At 41.2% G+C, this 19,249-nt stretch overlaps 1 protein-coding gene across 2 annotated transcripts in view; it reads left to right on the top strand.

Moving 5' to 3' along the window:
- Positions 1-1,328: 1,328 nt before the first annotated feature.
- Positions 1,329-19,249, top strand: part of NRG1 (neuregulin 1) — a 455,801-nt gene continuing 437,880 nt past the window's right edge. For both annotated transcript variants that reach the window (XM_054055245.1, XM_054055246.1), the window contains exon 1: positions 1,329-1,426. In XM_054055245.1, coding sequence (XP_053911220.1) covers positions 1,422-1,426 — 5 coding nt within the window. In that variant the 5' untranslated portion in view covers positions 1,329-1,421. The remainder of the gene's footprint in view (positions 1,427-19,249) is intronic.

Here is a 19,249-nt window from a genome sequence, read left to right as displayed (position 1 = left end):
TCTTCCCCTCTATGCCGCTCTCATGAGACCTCACCTGGAGCACTGAGTTCAATTCTGGATTCCTCAGCACAGGAAGGAGAGGCATCTGTTCGAGCAAGTGCAGAGAAGAGCCACAAAGATCAACATGGGGTTGGACTACCTCCCATTCAAAGAGAGGCTGAGAGAGTAGGGCATGTTTAGCGTAGAGAAGGCTCTGGGGAGACCTCATTGCAGCCTTCCGGTACTTAAAGGAAAGCTGGGGAAGGGATCTTTATCAAGGATTGCAGTGATAGGATATCAGCTAATATTTTTAAGAGGAGCGGGTGGATTAGATTAGATGCTAGGAGGAAATTTTTTACTGTGAGGGTTTTGAAACACTGGAACAGGTCTCTTAGAGAAGTTGTGGATGCTCCATCCCTGGAGGTGTTCAAGACCAGGTTGGATGGGCCTTTAGGCCACATGATCTAGTGGAAAATGTCCCTGCCCATGGCCAGGGGATGGGAACTAGATGATCTTTAAGGGTTCTTTCCAACCTAAACCATCCTATGAGTCTATGACATGTTTATTCCCTTGGTGGATGCTCAATGTCTAGGCAGGCGGGTGCAGCGAGGCTGCAGATTCTCTCCTGGGCATCTTCGCATCTTGACTGGACATGGCCAGAGAAACAAGCTAAAGCATCAGGTTGGCCCACTTGTGAGTCAGGGAGAGGTCTACAAACCCATGGATGAGAAGGGCGGGATTTTATTTTAAAGTAAGAAATCTGGGTTCTTCTGCAAGCTCTTCCAATACTGAATCTTTTTCCTTGTGCTTTTGCTGTTATTTACCGTTGTTGGTCTATTGCATTCCCTCAAGTTAAAAGCTATTCGGGAACTGGAGTTCTAGCTTTGTCTGTGCTTCACGTAGAAGTAGCTAGAGGCATGAACCCCTCGGTCGAGTCTACACCCTAATAAAGCACAGAACACACCCAGAGGGGATTTTTTTTTTCAGCGAGGAACTTGTTGGGAGGCACGTGAACTGCCTCGGGTTCTCACAGGCCACCCACGAGCAGCATCATTCCCTGCGATTTATGGAAGGGGCACGCGACACGCATGGCAGACAACGGAGTCTCTGGCGAAGGGGTGCGATCCCCTGTTCCCCGGCCGGATGGTCTGCGGGCTCCCCTCCGGCTGCCCCGCTCGGAGAAGCGGGCGGTGCGGGGGGCGGCGCCGTGCGCAGGGGGCGGGCGGGCATCACCATGCGGCCGCGGCTCCCCGCCCTCCCGCTCCGGCTCTGCGCGGCGGCGGCTTTCGCGGGGCGGCCGGGAGGAGACGAGCCGCCGCCGCTGCCCTCCGCATGGAGCCGCGGCCGCCCGGCGCCACCACCGCCGCGCTGCGGAGGGCGTCCGCGGCGCCGGGGGCGGCGGGCGGCGGCGGCGGCGGCGGCGGCGGGGCGCCCTGTGGGGGATGCGGTGAGTGGCGGCGGCGCCGCGGTGGCGGGGTGGGTGTGTGCGCCGGATCCCCGGTCCCCGCGGGGCGCTGTCCGCGGTGCTGAGCGCGGCGTTGTCCGCGGTGCTGAGCGCGGCAGCGGGCGAGGCGCATCCGCGGCGGGCGTTATACTCCCTGGCCCCTGCCGTGCGGTGTAGCTCCGATGCTGTCTCGGCGGGAGCAGGATAGTGGCTGGCTTTAGGAGGAAAATATCCGGTCTGCCTGCAGGGTTTGTGATCGTCACAGAAAGCGGCTGTAAGATGAGACCCGAGCAATCGGTTAGAACATAGGGTGACACAAACAGAACTCGGGGTAGCCGTTCAGAACTGGCTAAAATTTCCGGTTTGCATTTCTAGGCAATATCTGTTCAACATCTGCTTGCAACAGACAACATAAAGTAGCTCTGTGGCACCCTGCGGTTTTGCAAATGAAAACAGAATCTCTGGTTTTGCTGTGTGATAGCTTAAATGAATTTGAGGCCAGCTGAAGCATAGCTGTGTTATTCTTACATTTTCTTAGTGTTGAATCACATTGTGAATAATGCTAATTGCTGAGGAATAATGCCTCCTTATTCCTAGGAGTAAATCCATTTCTTATAGCGGAAACTTCTCTGAATATAAAAGAAGTGGTAATTACATGCTTCTTTTCAAGCCTTTCTTTCTTGCAGCCAGTGTTCAGCTTCTTTTTCCTACAGCAGCTGAACACACTCCTCTTTCATTATTCTGCAGCCTTTCTTAAAACAAATGATATTAATTTACATAAATAATGAACTACACTGTTGCAGTTTTGGTGTCATGTTCTGTGTTCATTATTTAATCTTCAGAAAAAGATCCTTTCTCTGAGCTGCTCTGTGTGTGTGCAGGTACGAGGAAGCCATGCTTTTGTGTTTGGTTATCCACAGGTCCTAGCTCCTAGATATTACCAGGAAAAGGCTGACAGGAGTTACACTGTGTGGTCATGAGGATATTGTATAATCAGACAGGTTGCTCTTGGGCAAGGATGGTTCCTCAGCTGCACAGAATCTCCAAAAGAGTGTTTCTAAACAGAAGGCTGATAGCTGGCAGAGTGAAGGCTGACATGGGCATTCATCTGCCTAGATGGGGCTTCATTAAAATCTTGGTTTCAGAGGAGTCACACTAGTAAAATCTGCTCTCCATTCAATGCCTACCCAAACCTCTTTATGTTTTAGTGGGATTTGTATTTCACTTGCTAGTATGTTCCAGCTTGTAATATATCTCATGTTTGCTGACTTTGGCCTCTGCTTTTCTGTATATTAGACCAATTTATTAATTTGTTTCTGAGATGAGCATAGGCCATTTTACTTGAGTTTATTTTTAAGAAACTGCTGCTGCTATGCCTACTGAGGTGTTGATTGCTTCAGTTGCTTCTCTTAAGACTGTGGTAGAGAAAAAAAAACCAATTCAAGAAAGTCATGACATGCCTCACATTCAAACCTTTTCCTTCCTTTTTTTTTTTTTTCTCTGTTCTCCAAAGTGCTTCTTCTGGCTTTAAACAGATTTTTACTATAGACATAAATTTCCTCTACTGTTTTGAAGGCAGAGATGTCATTCATCAAGACCTAGGTCTGTAGGTGCTTTGCTGGCATGATTAGTCATGCAAATAATCCTAGGGACTTCCATGCTGGACTGTGCATGTGACTAATGGGAAGAAACATACAACATCTATGTACAAACACATACAAGCAGATTGACTGGGAGACAAAGCCTCAAGAGCGATAATCTCTTGGCATTGTGCTGGTTTTCCTCATTGCTGTTTAGAAGATAAAAAGTGGGACATGCAGTCTAAGGCTACTTGTTGCTCATGTTAGACCTCTGTGTCCTCCCATGAATTCTGCAGAACTGTAAAACGTATCCCACACTGCAGCTGCAGAAGGGCCAGAAAAGCACTGACACACAGCTGGGCTCTGATATAAGAAAAAGCCAAACACTTGTTCAAATATGCTTGCAGTGCAGGTCAAATGTTCATATTACATGTACTCCATCCCTTCTGGCAATGTGTTTTACTGTCTTCAAGCGGTGGTTATAATAGATGGAAGTTAAGCACCCAGTGTATTCGAATGGGCCAGCTTTGCAGTCATGGATGCTGGTTTTATAGATGGCTGTTTCCTTAAACAATTGATTATATGAGCCAGTTGGCAAGACTCTGTGTGTGTTGTGTGAGTTGACCACATACAGATACTTTTTTTAACTGTGTTTTGATTTCTTGAGATTGCCACAAAGCAATATCGTGTGACTGGTAATAGTTTAATTGTATTTATGTAGGCACAAATTTATTTTGACTAAATATGTTTGTACTAAAAAAGAAATTGTTTAAATGTACTCACCAGTGTGTCTAAAACCCATTTACTCTAATGAGAAATTAAATTTCATTGTTATATAATATACATGCTATATGCAGAACATGTGAAAGGTATTTTTCATGCTTATTCATTAAGTCAAACTGCCTGTAGATGCTTAACGGATTGCTCCTAAATGTAAGCAACATAAAAATGCATTTGAAGATCCGATTTAAAAATAGTTGACTTGCTGTTTCTCTGCACTGGAGAGTCTATTTTTGTCTTTATTCGGTAGCTTACACACAGGTAGTTCTAGGGGATGTTCTAGGGCCTCCTCTGTAGTAATCCAGTCCCTTTACTTCTGTGCTAAATTATTTTGAATTGGTTAGCAGCCCCGTTAAGGAGTCACATTTCTTCCTGACATATGTGTATTTCTTATCGGGGAATGGCGAAGGAATAAGAAAGTTTATTCTAAACTTTAAACATGTTGTCAGCTCAGTCATTGAATAGCAACATGAATTCACTGTCATTTCACAACTGTGCTGAAATCCAGGGGAAGGAGGAAACTTGAAACTTCCCTAAAATACTTTACTCTCCTTCATACTTATGTTTTGTAGCTTTTCCCCACGCTGCTGAAAATAAACATTAATACTTCATTTTAAATGGTATTGTCTATAAACATCAGTTTGAGGCTAGCTAAGAATGATTAATGTATCCGTTTAAAAGAAAAGATGTGCCACTATCTAGAAATACTTTAAATAAGTATAAAACTTTGTTTGCTCTGCATACTTTGTTGGATTAAAGCTATACAGACTGAATGTATTTCTCTTTCAGTCTCACATATACATATTTAAAGCTGTATAAATACTATGTTTAGAGCATAATATAAGCAGGAACAGATTTTATTTGTGTGTTTGTGTTCAATATATATATTTACATGAAAGTTGTACATGTAAAGCAGGCATAGGCAGTGTGGAGACACGACTGATGTCTCTTCAGAATGCTTTGCTATTGTCTATGTTTACAAGATGGTTCTGGTTTTGTAATCTGAAAGCAATCCACCCCTATTAGGAATCTCTAAAGTTATTTCTTTGTGTTTCCTGGATAGTACTTTTTGTTGAGATATGCCTACTACTGGATGTCAGGACATTGACTCTGATTGAGCATCTTGTGTGAGAGACCCTTTTGGGATTTAGTTTGTGTTACTGCCTCAACAGCTGCTTGAATTGTGAGGGCTTTCTCTTTTTTCCTTCTGCTTGCAGAGATTTAGCTGCATGCCACTAACTCTGTCTGCCAAGTCAGAGACTAGTGTTTCTACCTGGCTTCTTCACGCTGGATTTTGCAGCCTTCCCAGTCTGCCTATCAGTCGTTCTTTTTTAGGGCAGAAAGACTCATCCTGACAGCCAAATTTTTGTGGTGCCAAAGGGCTCCTTCAAAGTGCAGTGCTTGCCTTTCCTGCTTGCCTAGGGTCTAATGCTGTGCCCTTGAAGCAGGTGGGAGTCTTGATACTGCCTCTCCTGTCAGTAGAGTCTGTTCTGTGATGAGGACATTGCATGAACAGGAGGATGTGATTTCTCACCCCAGATTCTCCCCCCCTCCCCCAAACTAACTAGTGTTTCAATTTGCATGCTAAAAGTGACAAGGGTGATCTTTCCTTCTCCTGGCACATACACTCTTCCGTTTTCAGTGTTTTGATTGGCTTGTGTAAGAAAGATGAGCAGAACTTGCCTCTACTTCTCATGTGCCAGTCTTACTACCTAGATACTTCCGTGTGTGTTGCCAGCAGCAGCAAGTTACAAGTACACATAGCTTTCTTTCAGAATGGTATGGTTATTAGTCACATCAGAATATCTGCTTTGCAAGATGCAATTCATAATACATCTAAATGTGAAATGATGATTTAAGTCTTTGCAGGGGGAAGAAAATCAAGAAACATAGATTAAATAATTATTTTCAGACAACCTGGAAAACATTCCCTTCATTTACATATGTAGGCATGTGCATATCTATGATTTGTGCAAGGGTTGCAATGTAGTGCTTATTAGTAATGTGTTTTGATTGCATTCTGATAGAAGTTGTAATTTATTTGATTGCACACATTTCGTTTGTCTACAAATAGATATCTCTTCTGTGATTGTGTAATGCTCTGGAACAGCATAGGTATAGTGTTACTCTCATGCCAAGATCATCTTCAGCAATGAGATGTGTATCTAAACAGAATGAATCATGGTCATTACCTTAATAAAGTGTGAGTCATGTATACCAGCACTTTCATTCTTAAAATAGTTCAGTACACTGGTATATCAGTTTATCGATAGAGCTCAATATGGAAGACAAATCTGTTGCTGTATAGACAAAGAGTCTCCAGCATTTTCCCTGAAGCTCTGTGCTTAATTTAGCACGTTAGGCATCAGCTCACTAAAGAACATTTTAAGCATGCTTGCATGATATATGTCTTCACCAGGTTTTAACTAAAACTATAAATACTCAACTATAAATACTTAAGTCTATTATGACAAACCAACGTTTTAGATTCGAAATGAGACTGTTAGCTAAGTATACCGATGTGTTCTGGAGGGCAGACAGAAAATCTCACTGCTTTGTGGCTAACTGTGTGTGTGATGGTCCTGTAGCTATTGAAAAAGTGTAGAGACTGATACCAAAAATTGCTCCAAAACCAGCATGCAAGCTAAGGTCTCCAAGCAGAAATTTATGACTGAGAAAAACTTTCATGTGCTATCTTGAAAAGTGTATGCACGCTCTGGGGAAATCAAAGGGAAAGTTGAAACTGTGCGAGCTGTCAGCCCCACATCATGCATGTTTATGCAGGAGATCACCAGCAGGTGAGTCAGAAGGAATTTTGGAAGAATTGCATCTGTGGGGTGCTATGATATCTCTGTGTTTCAAAGGGATTTTTTTACTTGCAGGAAGGAAGCAAGACACTTCAGGGAACCCTAGCAAAGATGTGTCTGATTTTCTGCATACACTGCGCCTCTCAGGCATTTAGCCATGCTATATTCCTGATGAAATAAAAACCTGAAATTTTCAGCATAAATCGCTTCATATATTTTCTATAACTTTATGAAAATATTTTACTAATATTGATTTTTGAAACATAGAGGTTTAAATAGGAATATTTAAAAAGGAATATTCAAAGTCTTTATCTAGTACTGCATCTTTTTTTCATCATGCTATCAAATCTTCCACAGCAACAGTCAAAATTAATTTATAATCCACCTGCTTTCTGACAGGAACAGTTGTCAGTTTTTTAGCAGTTATCTGTACATACGTGTTTGCACTTTCATTGTGTGAAAGAGCATTTGGAGCCGAGCAGAAGGAGGGAATCTGATTCGTAACAGGTGAATAGAAACTCAAATGGTTTTGGTACAGCTGTCTGTAACATTCAGTCTTCTTGTGAGGGCGAGCTACATATACGGTGACTGCATTCTTCTTTTTTCTCTGCTTTCATGTTTGCCAGTTCATCAGTTTGCTGATGGATAGTATACCTTAGGAAACATACCAACCTCAGAGAGAGAAAAAAAATTATTCTATCCATCTGTGAATATCATCTGGCATCAAACACATTTTCACAGAATAAGCCGAAGGTTAGAATTTTTCAGTATTGTTTTCAAAAACAACATTTATATTTACGGTGATTTTGTTCATGAGTTATTTTTAAACTCAGAGTTTTATGACCAGCTGTTCTCAAGCACTGGTTCTCAAGAACCCAATACTGCATATTCTGGGAGGAAATGATTGGTACAAAACAAACTTTGTGGTTCCTGCAGTACATCTTACTAGTACATCTTGCTTCCTTCATCCTAGAAACAAGTGGCTTCTTCCATTTTGTATATGACAGTGAAGCATGTGTACTTGGGCCTTTTTTGGCATTACTGCTGCCTTTAGCCAATATTTTTGAGTTGAGGGACAGAAATCAGTGTAGAGAAGAATTGTGCTGTCGAATGGGCATTGTTACATGATGTACTGATGAGTTTTTTTTTCTCCCATCAACAGCAGAAAAAATACTGGTACCACATTATTGCTAGTTTTCAACAAATGCTTTTCTGGAGACAGTGGAGATTAAGGCTGCAGAGCCGTTGTTTGATCTGTGGTGCTGAAATCAAAAGCTTTGCCACAGCTGCTTCAACTGGCAGAGTCAGGGCTCTTGGGGACTGCCAGCAGAATCCAGTCTCAGCACATCACTGGCTGAGAGCAGAAGTTTATGAGCACTAGTCATCTGTTTATTTGTGACAGCTAGTTGTTGCCAATGGCCCACTGCAGGTCATACAAATTTAAATTCAATCAGAGAGAGCTCCGGCTCTTTATTTTGCTTTTTACAGAAGTGTTTTTTGAACTCTACATCTGGTTAAGGAGGTTTTAACGGATGTTTTCTATTCTGCGTTGTGTCAGAAACCTAAAGCACCATGAGCAAGTCGATCCTAAACATTTTGGCCAAAATCAGCTATCTGAATGGTTTTTGGAAGAATGCAAAGTTCTGATTTACGTTAGAGTGTGTTTCTGTACTGAAGTCAGTGGTAAAACTTGCATTGACTTTCACTGACATGGGAACAGCCCCTGAAGCTCTTGTTGTAGTTCAGCCTAAACTGCATTGGAAAGTGATTTGGCACTTTGGGATATTTCAGTGAACATTCTGAAATGGTATTTCTCCCTTGCCACCTGGTAAATTGCATAGCTGAAAGTTTCAGTATGTGTGCATGCTCTAATAGGTAACACTTTTACATTCACTTTTAAACCAGATATTTTTTCCCTCTTCATACATACTTCCACTATGTATCCTTCTAAAAAGTAGTCATGCTTTAATATAGTAATAAATATAAGACAGAACATTAATGAAATGCATTTTTCCCTTAGTAGAGATGTGATACCTTCCTATTAAGAGTGAGCTGAAGATTACGGTGGAAATAAGTAACTCGTGAAAGTGCTATAGTTGGCAATCAAACCTTTTTTTAGAATTCCTTTATTATACAGTTTGAATTTAAAACAAAACAGAACACAATAAAGTTTATTTAAGTATTTTCCACATGCAGAGAAGATTTTTTGACAAGACAGAAGTTTTAAACTTTAAGGTGATTAGTATTTTTTTTAAAACCCAGTTAGGTAAGAAAAGTAATACCCTTCCAAGAAGTGATTTCATCTTTTGATGAAGATTAAGGCACTGCTATCGATCTGGTAAACACACATCTCTAAAGATTCTGGGGCTGAATTTAGGCATAAATCTTAGCAAAACTATCAACATTTGAGAACAAAGATAGAACAGTATAGAACAATGTAGAAGAAAACAGTAGCTTATCTAGGTATTGTTTCAAACAGTTTTTGCTGGGAACATCAAAATTGCTGAATGGGTATTTGGGCATTTGGAGCTTTATAGTTTGTCCTGTTTCCTGTCAAGAAGTTGCGTGAGAAATAGGGTGAGTGATTCTTAGGTGTCTTTGAAAGTCCACTTTGTTTTTGCTAAAGGAATAAAACGCAGGGATAGTCTGCAGGTTCTCTGGCTGTGTAGCATAAAATTATGATGAACAACTTGACTTTCAGGTAATTTTTGCTACATTGCATTGGATGATTTATGTAGGTTTTTGGTGAGTAGCTGGTATTGGACAAGTGATATGCTCTTTTCTTCAGCAAGACTTGCTGTGTCATGGAGGACTTTATAGGAAATACGAACCACATCCTCCCCACCCTCAGAAACTGGGTGTATACCTTCAGTTTCTGTATACCAGAAACCACGTAAAACCTAGAAGGGTATCTTAACACTTCTTTCCTCCTGATATGTAGAAAAAATTTGCAGCAGCTTGATGGATGCTGTGCAGTTGAGTATCCCGTTTAACTGGAGTGAGTTTTTGTCCAATTGTGGTAAATGAGGATTTTGTCTGTGGCTTGGAGCCAGAATTTCAATCCTTTAATTTATTTGGGATTTTCTTTTGGCAGGACAGGATGTTCTGCTATGTCTGTGAAAATGTCTTACTTTATTGACAAGTTATGAAGGTCAAGAGAGACGTTCAGTTAGGATTGTACTCACAGACACTTCAGAAGATGAATAGCAAGGAAGCCAAGGGGAATAGACGTAGTCTGTTTTGAAATGCAAACTAAATTTAAACTTTCTTCTGATTTTTAACTGTAAATAGCCATGCTTTTCATTTTCAATTCTGACCTTTTCTCATGTATAATTCCTGTTTTAGGAGGCCAGTTTTGTACTTGCTTATGAAATCGTTGTCCAGACATGGAATGATGAATAAAATTTTTGCAGATGCAGGCAGGATTGATACTTTTCCTCCAACTAGTGATATGCAGTAGTGATTTTGAACACTAGTGCTTCCGATTGTATCCACTGACTCTGACATTCAAATATATATAGAAAGCTACATTCATCTTTTAATGCTGTTTTAACGGATGTGCTTTCCCAGCTTTGGGTTCCAGGATACTTGTCAGATAAAACATGTGGTGTCATCTTCTAATCTCACCCTTTCTGGTAGTTCAGAAGTTGTTTATTCCATACCTCAGAGTTGACATTGTTTCTTAAACTGATATTATAAGGTAGTTACTTCTTGTAGATACCCATAAAAGAAACAAGACACTGATAAAAATCCAATACATTTTCTTGAACTTCATTTTTCAGAGGCATTTGCTGTTTCTGCATCTCTCAAGAATTTCAATATCTGGGTAAATAATACAGAATAACTATTGACTGCTATATTGTGGTATTGATTTCATAAATCCCTTTGAAATTCATCTATCTAACTTTTAGACATTACCCTGAACACTACGAAGGCTCTCCTGACCATGGCCCAATGTGTGATCACCTTTTGCCTTTCTACTTAAAGGTTTTCATCTTTACAATTTGTCTCAACATATCAATCTGCCATAGTGTCTAGTGGCAGATGGACTTTCAAATAATGATGTGTCTCCATTACTAGTCATTTCTGTTTTTCTCAGCATGAGTCTAACAGACAGAATCATGTTCCCATATTTAGAGGTGTACTTCTTTTCAGATTTGTTTCATGTTTTTTTCCAAAACAAAACACTGAAGTTTTCAACAACATTTTATTTAGAATATTTATTGCAAAATTTTCAGCATTATATTTTTCCAAATAATGTCATATAATGTTTACTAACCTGATTAGGAGATAACAACAGCAATCCATGTAATGTACAGGCAACTATGCAGAAAATTGCATGAAAATGATTTTAGATGCCTCTTGTTATTTAACACTGGCAAAACATCTGCAAACGGTACCAGTTTTATCAAACACGACACATTTCCTGAAACAATGACATACAGGTGCAGAGTAGAAGAAACAGATCTAGAGCCTTTGTTTATGCGGAAGAATAATATTGATTTATAACTGGTATAGGTACCATGTAGGGAGATTTTGGGGGAGCTTAATTTCTCTTTATATATGGGACAGCTTATCTGTAACTCAAGTTCGATATTGCAATTTTTGTTTGCTTGTTTTTTCCAGGCTGCAATTTTCAATTTGATTTTAGGTCCATCTTCCTGAAATGTGTTCTACATTCTTTTGTTATATGAATCTATAGTTTTGGTCTTTTTCTTCAGAAGGATTAAATGTCTTAGTTTGTTATTTTTCCCTTGCAGATAGCACCTGCTTTAGTGTAGTATGTAGCATTTCTGTCCTCAAGTGTAGGTCAGAAAGGCCTTTTACTTCAGTAAACTGAAGCCCACAGCATCCCTAAAAGGGGACAGGCTTTTTTTTTGGTCAGTGCTTTTTTGAAGTGGTTTCGGTGGTGGAGATGTGTGTGTTTACTTGTCATTTTCACTTCACTCACTGCTCCCAATAAGGTCATATTTGTGGGTGAATTTGGAGTGGGGAGCACTTACACAATGCTAGCATTGTTATACAATAAAATTTGAATTGAAGAATCCTAGAATGGTTTGGGTTGGAAGGAACCTTAAAGATCATCTAGTTCCAAGCCCTCTGCCGTAGGCAGGGACACCTTCCACTAGATCAGGTTGCTCAAAGCCTCATCCAACCTGGCCTTGAACACCTCTAGGGATGGGCATCCTCAGCTTCTCTCAGCAACTTGTTGCGGTGTGTCAGCAACCTCGGAGTAAAAATATCTTCCTAATATCTAATCTAAATCTCCCCTCTTTCAACTTACACAGAATCACAGAATCACAAGGTTGGAAAGGACCCATTGGATCATCGAGTCCAACCATTCCTAACACTCCCTAAACCATATCCCTAAGTACTTCATCCACCCGTTCCTTAAACACCTCCAGGGAAGGCGACTCGACCACCTCCCTGGGCAGCCTGTTCCAGTACCCAATGACTCTTACTGTGAAGAATTTTTTTCTGATATCCAACCTGAACCTCCCCTGACGGAGCTTCAGGCCATTCCCTCTAGTCCTGTCCCCTGTCACTCGGGAGAAGAGGCCAGCTCCCTCCTCTCCACAACCTCCTTTCAGGTAGTTGTAGAGAGTAATAAGGTCTCCCCTCAGCCTCCTCTTCTCCAGGCTAAACAACCCCAGCTCTCTCAGCCGCTCCTCATAAGACTTGTTCTCCAGTCCCCTCACCAGCTTTGTTGCTCTTCTCTGGACACGCTCCAGAGCCTCAACATCCTTCTTGTGGTGAGGGGTCCAGAACTGAACACAGTATTCAAGGTGCGGTCTCACCAGTGCTGAGTACAGAGGGAGAATAACCTCCCTGGACCTGCTGGTGACCCCATTTCTGATATAAGCCAAGATGCCTTTGGCCTTCTTGGCCACCTGGGCACACTGCTGGCTCATGTTCAGTCGGCTGTCAACCAGCACCCCCAGGTCCTTCTCTTCTGTGCAGCTCTCCAGCCATTCTTGCCCCAGTCTGTAGCGCTGCATAGGGTTGTTGTGCCCCAAGTGCAGGACCCGGCATTTGGCCTTGTTAAACCTCATCCCATTGGTCTCGGCCCAGCAGTCCAGCCTGTTCAGATCCCTAACTTAAACCCATTACTTCTCATCCTGTCACTGCACTCACTGATAAAGAGCCTCTCCCCAGCTTTCCTGTACTACCTCTTTAAGTACTGGAAGGCTGTTATGATGTCTCCCCAGAGCCATCTCTTCTCTAGGCTGAACAAGCCCAATTGCCAGTACTCAAAGGTGAAGTGCTCCAGCTCTTTGATCATCTTCATGGCTCTCCTCTGGACTCACTCCAACAGATCAATATCCTTCCTTTCCCTAGGACTTCAGAACTCAACACAGTCTTCCAGTTGAGGTCTCATGAGAGCAGAGCAGAGGGGCAGAATCACCTGCTCACACTTTTTTTGGTGCAGCCAGGAATCATGGCCCTTCGTAATATGCCTGTGTCATATGTGTTAGCTTAAGTCACATTTGCACAAAGAGGTGCATTAGTCTGCTTACATTTAAAAATCTTTTACCATTTAGTTTCAAATTGAGAACAAATTTGCCAAAGTGTATCCAAGGCAGTTTTCACACAAAGATCATACGGGAGATGATGAGAATCTGTTTGGGTTTGAAGGTTAATAGTATTAGTTTTACATTTGTACTCATGCAGTCTCTACAAACTAAATGCTGTGAAACAGCATATTTGAGATGAAAGTATTTTAGAATCAATATGTTTCGTAGAGTCAGGCAGTAGCTGTTTATTGGCTTGATATTCTGAAATACTTATCTGGAAGTAACTGTAAAAAATTGCAGACTATTAAGGATAGGAAGAGATTATTGGTATAGTGTGGAATTGATCTCTGGGTAAGTTGAATTTAACTAAACAATATGCATTTTATATGGCCGGGTTTCTGTCACGTCTTTTGAAACAAGGACTATACACTTTGATAGGAGAGTAGGTTTTGGAGTAGTCTGCAAACATCATCTATGGAAGGAAGTCACAAGTTCTGCACACTGACAGGACTATAGCCTGATGTGGTACAGGAACAAAAACATTCTTTTGAGACTCTGCTGATATCTTGGGGCTTTTTATCTATAATTTTCACGGAGTTTCATCTTTCACATGACTAGGTTTTGTGTCCACACTAGAAAATTAGACAATAGGAGCTCTTTCAGAGAAGAGTGACGAATCCAACTGAAGGGCTGGAAACAAGGGTTGCAAAAGTGTTTCAGACTGCTATCCCTATAATAAGCTGAAGATGATATAATCGTTATCTATTAGAGGAAGATATAACTTGAAGGTTTAAAAGTAAGACTTCTTACACTCCCTGATTCTTGCACAATTCCTACGTACCCTGAGATCTCTGGGACAAGAGCTAGAGCTTGTCTGTGCAGGCCTTCAGACTAAATACTGTTTGCCCTGTAGGAAGAAAATTCTTGTGTCCAAAGCTCAACTAGAGTTCAAGATGACCAGCACCATGTAGGACAACAAAAAGACCTTGTTTTTAAAATATGTTAACAGCAAAAGGAGGATCAGAGATTATATTGGGCCTTTTGTTGATGAGGTCAGTTACCTCACAAATAGTGACATCAACAAAGCAAAGCTGTTTAATGCCTTTTTTGCTTCTGTCTTTGAAACCTATCATAGTAGACCCTGGCAGCACTGGAGGCCTGTGTTAGAAGATCATGACTGGGGAAATAAGAATCTCCTTGCTGTTTCTGAACTTGTTCAAGAATTTCAGATGTGCATAAATAAATGGGGCTTCATGGGATTAATCATGGAATCATAGAATCACTAGGTTGGAAAGAACCCACTGGATCATTGAGTCCAACCTTTCCTAACAATCCCTAAACCATGCCCCTCAGCACCTCATCCACTCATCCCTTAAATACCTCCAGAGAAGGTGACTCATCCACATCCCTGAGCAGCCTCTTCCAGTGCCCAATGACCCCTTATGTGAAAAATTTTTTCCTGATATCCAGCCTGAACCTTCGCTATCCCAGGGTACTCATTGCAGGATCTCTCTCCATTGTTTTTCAATCATCTTGAGAGTCTGAAAAGGTCCCAGTCAACTGGAAGCTAGCAAAGGTTGTCTGGTTTTCAAGAAGAGAAAGGAAGAACACTCAGGTAATCCAATGTCTATCAATCTCACCTCAGTGGTTGATAAAATTGTGGAGAAGGTTATTCTGGGAGTTACCAAAAAATGGTTGATAGATGATGCAGTCATTGGTCAAAGCCAGCATGGGTTCCTGAGGGGAAAGTCCTGCTTCAATAACAATTTTCTTTTTATGACAAGTTTACTCATCTAGTTGAGCAAAGGAAGCTAGTAGGTGTGGGGGTTTCGACTTTTAGCAAAGCTTCTGATATTGTCTCTCACATTATCTGTCTGGACAAAACGTCCAGCATACAGCTAGTCAAACACATAATACCTTGGGTGAACAATTGGCGGATGAGTCAGGCTCAAAGAATTATAGTAAATGGGGTCATATCAGGCTGGTGGCCAGCCACTTGTGGGGCTACCCAGGGTCAAATTTACGGCCAGTATTCTTTAAAGTCTTTATAAACCACCTGGACACAGGAATCAAATGTACATTAAGGATGTTTGCCCATGATACTAAACTAGGAGAAACTGTGGACTCCCTCGAGGATAGAGTGGCCTTACAGGGAGATTTGGGTAGAGTAGCAATCACCAACTGTATGAAGTTTAATAAGAGCAAGTGCTGGATTCTCCACCTGAGATAGGGTAATTCTGGTTATATGTACAAACTGGGGGATTAGAGACTGGAGAGCAGCCCAGCTGAAAGAGATCTGCAGGTCTAGGTTGATGGCAAGATGAATATAAGTCAACAGTATATCCTGGATGCCAAAAGGGCCAACAGTGTCCTGGGGTTCATCAAGTGCAGCATAGCTAACCAGTTGAAGCAAGTGATTGTCCCACTCTATACCGCACCGGTGTAGCCCCACGTCAAGTACTGTGTGTAGTTCTAGGTGCCTCAGTATAAGAAGAACATGAAACTAGAATATGTCTGGAGGAGAACAACCAAAATGGTGAAAATTTTTGAGGGCAACACTTACAAGGAGTGGCTGAAGTCACTTGGTTAGTTCATCTTGGAGAAGAGAAGGCTGAGGGGTGACTTCATTGCAGTCTACAGCTTCTTCAAGATGGGCAGCGGAGGGGGAGGTCCTGATCTCCTCTCTCTGGTGATCAGTGATAGGACATGAGGAAATGGAATGGGGCTGTGTTAAGGCAAGTTCAGATTGGACATCAGTTAGAGATTTTTCACTGAGGGTGGTTGCTCAGCTGAACAGGCTCCCTAGGGAAGTGGTCACATTACCAAGATTGTCAAGAGTTCAAGGAGTGTCTGGACTATGCTCTTAGTCATACGGTTTAGTTTTAGGTAGTCCCGTGGGGAATAAGGAGTTGGACTTGATCCTTGTGGGCCCTTTCCAACTTGACATATTCTCTAGGACTCATCTAGCTGTGATGTCAAGAAAAGATGCAGAAACCCTAAGATCTTCAGAGTATTTATTTGCTGGAATGTGATGCCTGATTTTCTTTTAGCGTTTCCAGTGTATCAAGGTGCATATTTTTTGTTCACATCTCTTCTTGTGACACTTGAGTGACATAAACTCTCTCCACACGCTTTATGAATGGTTCTATAGAGACCAAATTGTTGTCTTCTTTTGCCTTGCCCACAGCTGAAAAAGCTAGTGATATTTTTTAATTCCATTGTTCTGTTGATGCTGTCATCCTTTTTTCATTCATTCTGAAACCCAATGAAATATGGAGTACTTGGCCAGACTCATATTGGTGTGGATACCAGAGCATGAATAAGCGAAGAGAAGGTTGTATTAGGCTTTGAAATTAGGTCTCTGCAAGGGCATTTCCCCAGGTGCAAGCTGGCCCTTAAAATTCATTTTGCCTCTTGAACTTTCATGGTGTTTAGTTGTCTATGGACCATTTGAAATTGTGCCTCATCAAGGAGAATGGGACTTTGGCTTTAGTCATGCATAGAGTCATAAGGAAAATCTAATAAAAGAGTGGTGGTTTTTTTTCATAATTCATAGCAGGAAACTTGGATTTTTTAAACATGCTGGAGTATGTAAGCAAATAGGTTACGATGAAAAATGCCCATCAGATACTTGTCACAAGTTGTTAGTTTTCAAGACACAGGAGAACCGACATGCATTGCCTGGGAAAATAAGAAAATCCACTGAGCAGCAGTGTCGCCCAGCTATTAGAGTCAGCTGGCTGGGTACTCAAAATATGCCATTGCATGTCTCTCCACTGCAACTTCTCCCTACTCTCCTAGACAGGTAAGTTATTACTATTTACAAGAGGGGAACTAACAGTGTTGCTTGACTATAATGGTAAGGAACATATACTGGCATATACAGTTAAGGCCACATCTCAAGTAACGTGTTCAGTTTTGAGCCCCTCACTGCAAAAAAGATATTGAGGTTCTTGAGTGTGTCCAAAGAAGACCAATGAAGCTGGTGAGAAGGGTGTAGAGAACAAGCTCTGTGAGAAGCAGATGAGAGTACTGTAGATGTTTAGCCTGGAGAAAAGGAGGCTGTGGGGAAACTTTATTTCTCTTTACACCTACCTGAAAGGAGATTGTAGTGAGGTGAATGTCCATCTCTTTTACCAAGCAACAAGTAATAGGATGAGAAGAAATGACTCCAAGATATGTCGGGGTGGTTTGGAATGGATATTACAAAAATCGCTGGTAGGATTGCCAGGTGCTGGGACAGGCTGCCCTTGGAAGTGGTGGAGTAACCATTCTTGAAGGTGTTTAGAAGATGTGTAGATGTGGCACTTAGGGACATGGTTTAGTGCTGAACTTGGTAATGGTAGGTTCACAGTGGCACTCAATCATGTTAAAGGTTTTTCCAACCTAAGTAAATCTATGATTCTATGACATGAATCTTTGTGGCAGGAGTAAACTTCACTACCTGTGAACTTACTCTCAGCTTCAAAGGTGACTTTTAGCTTCATATTGGACAAAACATCATAGTGCTGTCAGGATAGCTAAAGTAGTAAGGAGGACCATCTCTAATTGTGAGCATTGGAGAGTTCAGGAATTAACGTGGCCTTGTGGTATTGAAATGGCTTCTTGATCTGCAGTGGTGTTGGCTAGTCATTCCCAGCGTCTCTTCCCTCATCTCCCCAGAGAAGCTCTCTTGTTTTACTACACCTCAGCGAGCTACTGTATTTTTCTGTTGTGCTGGGATGCACCTGTAGAATGGTATTATTTGTGTTTGAGGAGAAGAAACTGAACTACTGGTACTGGCAGTTCTCTTTGCTGAGCGACATGATTTTTTAGCAAAACTTGCTGGGACATTCAAAGATGAACACCTTTGGCAGTATCATATGGGCACTAGCTCCATATGGCTGACCTTTGAAGAAAGGAGTCTACTTTTGGCAGGGGCATATAAATCAAACTGACTTGTGTGTTCCTACTAAAAATACAGGTGAGGAGGTCTGTGGTAAAAAGACAAAACAAGAAACACTCCTGATTTTTCCGTGAGCAAACCTGATATGTTGGAATCCAAGAGCTAAAGCAACAAAAGCTGTCCAGTGTTATTTTTGGGAAGAAGTTTAATGCTTTAATTGTCTTGATGATTAGTCCAGTTCAGAAGATGAGTCTAAAGCATCTCACGGAGTGGAAAAATAATTAAATGGAAAAATAATACAGAGAAATGGAAAAGAGATTTTCTGCAAATAACTTTCATTTGCATTGGTTTGTAAGTGATCAGGACCACTATTGCAGCCTTGAAATACAACCTTTTAGCATCAAAATAGAGAAGACTTTTGGGATATTCTTCTAACAGTTTTACTTTTGTCCTGATCATTTTTCAGCTCTTTAAATCTGAATTCTATTACATTGTCTGTTCAGGAAACATATGATGTCATATAGACACTAATGTAAGTAACAGTAAGGCCTGACTCAGCCCTGGTGTATCTTTTGACCACCAATATCTCTAACACTGGTACACCCAAACTGTCAGATTCGCACTTACTTAGTTTTTAAACACCATCAGCATCTTCCATGGCAATTCAATCTTTCTGGCATAAATGCCTATGGATGACTAACACGTTGCTAGTTCCTGTAGTTGCACTGCTGTAACTGTCTTATTATGGTATTTTAATGTGACCTATTGCTCCCTCCTGTTTAATTACGTTCTTTTTCTCTATTTTGTAATTGGTTTACAATGCAGCAGAATACCATGAATAGTCATAGCTAAATCTTTTCTTCAGCAGCAGCTACATCCCTGCAGGCATTTTTCTTAACAATTTTGTTTGGTTTGGAGGCACATGTAATCAGGTTATAATTCATAGCTTGGTGTTGGAAGTACAGCTGACAGCTCAGTTAATGAAAGATACTTCCATTAAGCAAATGCCTCTGTGTTTTCTAGAGAAGACTTTCAAGGATACAATAAGTAGTAAGCAAATTATTTTTTAAACCAGTTACATGTTGTAAGACTGCCCTAAAAACTAGAATTGTCTATGTATAGAAGACAAGTTATTACAGTTACTGTCAACAGCACTTCTGACAACATGATACGCTTGCTTTTTATAGCACCAAAACAGATTTCTTGTGAACTCAGCAATGAGAAACTGCTCTTTCAGCAGTGCTCTTAACAGCACACGT

Source organism: Cuculus canorus, chromosome Z, assembly GCF_017976375.1.
Source record: "Cuculus canorus isolate bCucCan1 chromosome Z, bCucCan1.pri, whole genome shotgun sequence".
Taxonomy (NCBI): Eukaryota; Metazoa; Chordata; class Aves; order Cuculiformes; family Cuculidae; genus Cuculus; species Cuculus canorus.
This window is presented reverse-complemented; position numbering and strand designations above follow the sequence as displayed.